The sequence below is a fragment of the Orycteropus afer genome, unplaced genomic scaffold (assembly GCF_000298275.1).
Source record: "Orycteropus afer afer isolate SDZICR_OR568_19922 unplaced genomic scaffold, OryAfe1.0 scaffold00010, whole genome shotgun sequence".
Classification (NCBI taxonomy): Eukaryota; Metazoa; Chordata; class Mammalia; order Tubulidentata; family Orycteropodidae; genus Orycteropus; species Orycteropus afer.
This window is the reverse complement of record NW_006921597.1, coordinates 8679760-8686588: the sequence shown is the minus strand read 5'-3', so window position 1 is coordinate 8686588 and position 6829 is coordinate 8679760. Positions and strand designations below refer to the sequence as shown.

The 6829-nt window shown below is 45.0% G+C and overlaps 1 protein-coding gene across 1 annotated transcript in view; it reads right to left on the bottom strand.

Moving 5' to 3' along the window:
- Positions 1–1740: 1740 nt before the first annotated feature.
- The window catches only part of IGSF3 (immunoglobulin superfamily member 3), a 59870-nt gene continuing 54781 nt past the window's right edge, over positions 1741–6829 (bottom strand). The window contains exons 9-10 of the mRNA XM_042782063.1: positions 4272–4736; positions 1741–1991 (exon numbers count right to left, since the gene is read on the bottom strand). Of these exons, the coding sequence (XP_042637997.1) occupies positions 1741–1991; positions 4272–4736 (716 nt within the window). The remainder of the gene's footprint in view (positions 1992–4271; positions 4737–6829) is intronic.

Below are 6829 nucleotides of genomic sequence, written 5' to 3'. Positions count from 1 at the left end.
AGCACCCAACAACAATCACGAACACGGCCCACGTGGCTGGGGAGTCCCACAGAGTCCCCTGAAGTCTGTTCAGTTCCAGAATCCCTGGTGGCTTTTTCCAAATTGGGATTCACATAAATTCACAAAGGAAGGGAGCCTGCACTGCTGGGCAGCAAAATATGGGAAAACAAGAGCATAAACATCATCCCAGGATGAACAGCCAATATTGCTCCCAAGGTAGCCAAGCACCTTGGCCAGTAGTGTCAAACAACAGGGCAGGTGGCTGGGTTTGAGAGGGGCACCAAGTTAAAAGCTGCTGTAACAATGAACAAACAAGTAACCTAAAACCACATACAAAATCCAAGAAACAGAAAGAACACTCCCCCAATAACCCCATGTGATCTTCTGTGGAGAGGAAGTAAGCTGAAAGGATGACTGAGGGACTGAGGCTAGACCTCCCCTAGTCTGATATTCTTATCTCAGTGAGACAGCGGAAAAGATAAATGAAGAGTAAGAAAGATGTCAGTGTTTTTGAGGAAAATCTAACTGGAAGGAAGAAGCAAAACCTAGTCTTCAGACCTCCAGGGAGGCAGTTACTCCTCCCCACTCTCCAACGCCAGGCCTGCAACCCCATCATCGCATACTTCTTCAAAGTGAGCCGAGGCACTCCAGGGCCCTTCTCTGGGTGGCTATGGTGGTTGCTTCAGCCCCGTGTGCTCAGCACAGCACTGTACCACTTCTGGCTCACTGGACACTTTCCTCAAGAGTTTGGCAAAGCACCTGAAGACAAAGCCCACCTGTACACAGTTATCAGTGAGCAACTGCCCTTGCAGAACCAGTCAAACCAACACCAGCCTTTCTTCTTTCCTTCTCTAATCACTGGCTGTGATCAATCTGACAGTCAGTAGCTGCTAAAAACAGCCCTCTGCCCACTTTAGCTTGTAAAGTATGTGCCGTTTGGAGCGTTTGACCTGTTCTCTGAGAAAGTTTTCTTACTTTTTTGGCAAGTTTGGGATGAAGCCTTTTTCACCTCCTTGACAGGCTGGTCAGCACCACCTACTCCTAATGGGGTTATGTGGGATTTCTCTTGTACGTACACAGTTCTTTGAAGCAAAATTCAATGCTTTCATCTTGACTACAAAGTGGTCCAACACCTCTGGCTGAGGGAAGAGATAAAATACAAATTGGGCCCACGCTACACACAATTTTCAAGTCTTGCTACGAAAAGTATAAAAAAAAAAAAAAAAAAGTCTGGGTGTGTTTTGATCCATGGGTGGCATCTTCAAAGTGTGCAAAAACAAAACTTCTTGGAAGGGATTCCTTGTTGCTATAAAGTTCATCCTTCCCTTTGCAATCGGTTGTATGTAAGAGATTGTCCACAACATTATTAAATCCAAAAGGGGTAAACCAAAGGGCTTTAAAAAGAGTACATTACAAAGAATAAGAACATCTAGCTGAGAATACTATATAAATCTGTGAGTAGATGTGGCACCTGGAGCTACTCACTACATTACCAAAAACAAGAAACCTATAAGGGCAGCATCACGACATCTGTGAGCAAAGAGCTAACCAACCACAGCTGCCAGCTGAAGGCAACCTGTCTCTGTGACTTATTGAGAACTCTGAAAACATCTCAGGTCTGACCATTTTCTGCGAGGGCACTCCAGAATTTGGGTGCTGCCAGCTGTCTGATCACAGAGAAAGAGGCAGCAAGGGAGAGCCCCAGCTCCTCCATGGCCGATGTCTGTTGGGGCTTCCTCCTTAGTCTATGGCTCCTGGGTGGATACTGAGCACCGGGGGCTCCAGGCAGGTGGGGGAGTAGTTGAGGTGCGGTTCTTTGATCCACAACAGGGGCACCCCATTCTTCCCATCTGAATTCTTGCCGGAGTTCCGGCTCTTGAAGCGCACCAGCAGGATGGTGATGATAAGGATGCCGAAGATGGGGAAGGGATAGAAGAAGATGAAGTAGAAGAGCGCATCATTGGAGCAGATGATGGACTGGAGGGTGGAACCTGAAAAGGAGCATGAGGGAGACAAGACAGTGAGGGCTGAGAAACTGGATGGTTGACTTTTGCTCCTGAAGGCCTGGCCCAACCCAATGGAGGCCACTTGCAGATCTCCTGTACCCATCCTGCCTTTCCTACCACCACTAGTGATGGGGGGGTTACACTTCTTACTCCTACAGCAAACATCCCCTCTTCCAAGTCAAACACAACTGGCAATTCAAACAAAGCAATGCTTCCATTTTCCATTGTTATCCATTACTACTTCTTGGAAAGCCATATGATAAAACACAGTTTATTGGTTGTAAATTCAACTACATCTATGATGATTTAAAAAAAAAAAAAAAAAAAGTCACTCCAGTTTAGTCTGAACCTCCTGTGTGGTGAGGTTTTATGTCCCTCTGCACTCAGCTCTGCTACAAATGTCCTTCTTTGAGAAACTTACACATGCCTCCACCCTGCCCTGATTCTGAAAGCAGTCTTACCAGAAATGATGCTTTCTTGATTAATATTATCAATTAAAATGTGGTGTAGTGCCTAAGGCATGTGACTACTAACCAGAAGGCTGATGGTTCAAACCCACTAGCCACTCCTCAGAAGGAAGGTTGGGCAATCTACTTCCGTAGTGTTATCACCTCAGAAACCCAAGGAGGGGTCACTATGAGTTGAAATCGACTTGATGGCAGTGAATTTGGTTTGTTTGGTTTATATTGACCATGTTTATAGATCCATAGTGTATCTATGGCTTCACAAAACACAGTATTAGTTATACTTATATATGGAGGAGAAAGAAACCAGGCATCTAAAGACCCAGATAAAGATGTTCTATGACATACTAGACTTTAGTAGATGCCCAGCCTGGGGGGACCCTACATCTTTCTCTGTGAAATAAGGGTGACAACGGTTTCTATACTCTATTAAGCTAAATAAAACTAGATGTCCACAATGTTGTTGTTGTTGTTATATGCCATCGAGTTGGCCCCGACTCATAGCAACCCCTCCTTGGGTTTCCAAGGCTGTATCACTACGGAATAGGATTGCCCAACCTTCCTTCCGAGGAGTGGCTGGTGGGTTTGAACCGCCAGCCTTCTGGTTAGCAGTCAAGTGCTTTAGCCACTATGCTACCAGAGCTCCTGATGTCCACAATAGGCAGATAAAATGTGGCCTAACCACCTTCCTTTTATCTTTTTTATGGCAGGTTAACTCTTAGGCTGTTAGTTGGTCTGTATATGGTTTAGCTTTTATCTGCTTTCCCTCTTTTCTGCATAGCTATTGTTCATAAGTATTTTGCAGAAAACTTAACACTCACTTTTACTTGTTAGATTTCTGATGTATATGCAATTGCTCTCAACCACTTCTAATCTACAAAAACTCAATTTCACATAGTTCTATCCAATACAATGTAAACGAAAGGCAATCAAAGAGAAGAAATGCTGATAAACCTCGAAACAAGATTATTAAGTAAAATGTTTGGATCTAAAAGAAGCTGAAAATTCCAGCAAAAAAAAAAAAAAAAAATTATTTCTGTATCAGAGGCTAATTCTACTATAACAAGCACCAATTGCAGTCTGATATATTCCACATTCTGACAGAAGGCCAAACAAAAGCATGCCTTGTTAGAACAGATCATTCAGGCCAGCAGGTGCTTCCTCTAGGCTGTTCAGAGTCCCTTAGTATGATGAAAACATCGAATTCTTGGCCATTCTGCAGCAGCAGCAGCTGGCAAGCTAGACTACAGCTAAGTTCCTTCCAGCTTTCCTGTAACATTACTGCCCTCCTAAGATGTCTTCCCAACTGGCCATGCCAAACCCACCTGAAGCCCTAAGGTCAAGCACGGGGCAAAATGACCCATGGGTATGAGAAAGAATAACAATGGAGCACTAGGGTTTCATTTCTTTCCTTCTTTTTTGAGTCTGAAGCACTTGCTGATTTACTAGAGAGAGACTAGGTTCCATATCCTAAAGAGTAACTAAGTACCATCTAACAATATGCTTGTACAATGACATCTTACTAAAATAGAATCTGGAAGAACATTAACTTTATTATAAACATTATATAGTATATTTTAATTTTCATTTCTATCCTTAGTTTTTCCATAGGTAATCAAGGGTCAATTATATGAACTGGCCATTGGTATATCAAATTCTATCATAACTCAAATTTGACTAATAAATGCCCATCATAGTTGCAAAAACTGCTTATTAACCCACAGTGAAGCTCTGAATTTACCTCCCAGACATACTTGGAATCAACAGGGACATCCTTTCTCTATAAATGGGAAACACTCACTTGTGTCAAGGACACGAATGCCGATGGGGGCTGACTCCTCCTCCGTCAGCCGGTACCACTCTTTCTGAGGGCTGGGCAGCCACTCCTCCACACGGCAGGAGTAGTTGCCTGTGTCACGGGGGTTGGCTTCCAGCACTGTGAGCCGGTAGAGCAGTGGGGAGAGCCTCTGGAAGCGAAGCCTGCCCTCCCAGGGGCTGCCCTCTGGGCCAAAGACAGCGTCTTGGCCCACACTCAGTAGCACTGTCCTCTCTGTTGGGTCCTCTTCTTCCTCTTCTCCCTCTTCCTCCTCTTCTCCCAGGCCAGGGCTGCTTCTTTTCTCTCCAGCTTTAGTCCTCAGGGAATACCAGACCACAGCAAAGCGGGAGTCCTGGCTTGAGCGAGACACAATGCTGCAGTCCAGTTGGAAGGCTGCCTTCTCGGCCACTGTGGCATTAGGGACCACTGTGTCCACCTGCAGAGCAGCATCTGGGGAAGATGAGGGACACAGAGGATGAATAGGCTGCTTAATTTCTTTTCTAAAGACAATCTAAATGTCCAGCAATAAATACATTATAATAATATCCATAAAATGGAATACTATGCACCTATGGAAAAGAATAGGGGTGGTTCAGTAGTAAAATTCTTGCCTTCCAAGTGAAAGACACGGGTTTGATTTCCGGCCAATGCAACTTGTGTGCAACCACCATCTGTCTGTCCGTGGAGGCCTGTGTGTTGCTATGATGCTGAACAGGTTTCAGCAGAGCTTCTGGACTAAGAAGGCCTGCAGATCTACTTTATAAAATCAGCCAATAAAAACCCTATGGAAATTATCTGATTCACAACTGATCGTGAGGATGACATGGGGCAGGGGAATGCTTCTCTCCCCTGTGCCTATCGCTATGATCTGGGAGCCAACTCAAAGATAGCTAACAACAGGGGAAAGAATGAGGCCGCACTGCGTGCAGAGATGTGGAAGGAAACTCAAGAAAAACAGGGTCCTGAACATTGTATACTCTATGCTCTCACTTGTATGCAGGGAAAAAAAATTATTCATGCATACTTATTAGTTTATATTTGCACAGAATATTTGTAGAAGAACATACAAGAGGCTGGCTTGCATGTAATGTGGCTGCTTATGAGGATCTTAAGAGGGAGGGATACTTATTTTCACTGTAAGCCCTTTGAAAGAATTTCAGTTTTAAACTGTGTGCACATAGATTGTTGTCCAAACCACAGTGAACACCAAAGAGATGACTATTCTCTCCAGGGACCTAGGCCAAACGACAAGCAATGAACCGGGAAGGGGCCCTTACTCAGAGCAAGGACCTCACCAGATAGAGTCCCCCTGACATAGGTGGGAGGGACAGAATAGCTAGTGCAGGGCACCCCACCACGTGAGTCACCTATCACATGCAGACATCACCACACAGGTTACTGTCTCGTTCTCTTTTTCTTGCTTACTCTCATTTGCTCATTCTTACTTTCTCTTTTTTCCCCCCCCCTTAACAGATTAGGTTACAAACAAATAATTTATTCCATAGCTCCTTGAGTCTTCTTTTGGCTCTGTTTATAAAATTTTCCCCAAAGATGCCAATGTAACACCAACAAAACTAGAAAACCAAATCAGATTCTGCTTGGATGAAAACCAATAGGAGCATTTCCCAAGCACTGCCCTGGGTTTTCCCGTGAACTGGCTTAACATCACTTGCAGGTGAACACAAAGCTGGAGTTCCCAGTGCTTTTGTGGGGCTCTGCCAAGCCCGTCTGCATCCCCCACGGCCTGTCTGGAATCTCAGTGTGGGCTGGAATCTCGGCTTAGCAGCCTGCCACAGGTGGTGGGCTGCTCACCAGCCCAGCTCTCACAGGGAGGGGAATGTGCTGGAGGGCAGAGAGCAGCAGCACGAAGACTACTAAATCAGTTCACAGGTGACTCAAACTCCCTCACTCACTGCTTAGCCTTCCACAGAGCAAAGCTGACACTCCCTCAAAACCATTAGAGAACTATATGACAGACTGGGGGTTGTGTATGGTGTTTTTTGTCCACCAGAGACTAAATCTGTCACAAAGCTCCTGGCAACTGGCTCATATGCCAGAGGAGGTGGTTCCAGGTAATGTGATAAGATGGAACCCATCACGGTGAGGTGGCAAGATGAGAGGTGGTGATGAGTCAGAGACTCAACAGACTCTGGGTTCTCCTAGAAAGGTCCCTCCCCCACCTACTTTCCCTTCGCCTTCTTCTCTTCTAACCTGCCTAGTGTGTCCCCTGCCCCTACAAGCGCCTTGTCTGCATTAATGACTCAATCCAAGTTGTTTTTTTTTCTCAATATAAACTTTTTTTTTTTAAAACTAAATGAACTTCTATAGAGAATAATCATGGGAAAATGAAGGGCTGCTTATGCACAGGGAGACAGATCAGGGGCAGGAGTGCATGGAGGGATGGTCACTGGGAAGAGGTAACTATGGGGACAAAGTGTGAGGGGAGCTGTTGCACTGTGGTAAATTGTGGTCAATGACATGAGACAAAGTATATGTGAACTGCTGTATGGAAAGTGAATTTGCTCTGTAAATCTTCACCCAAA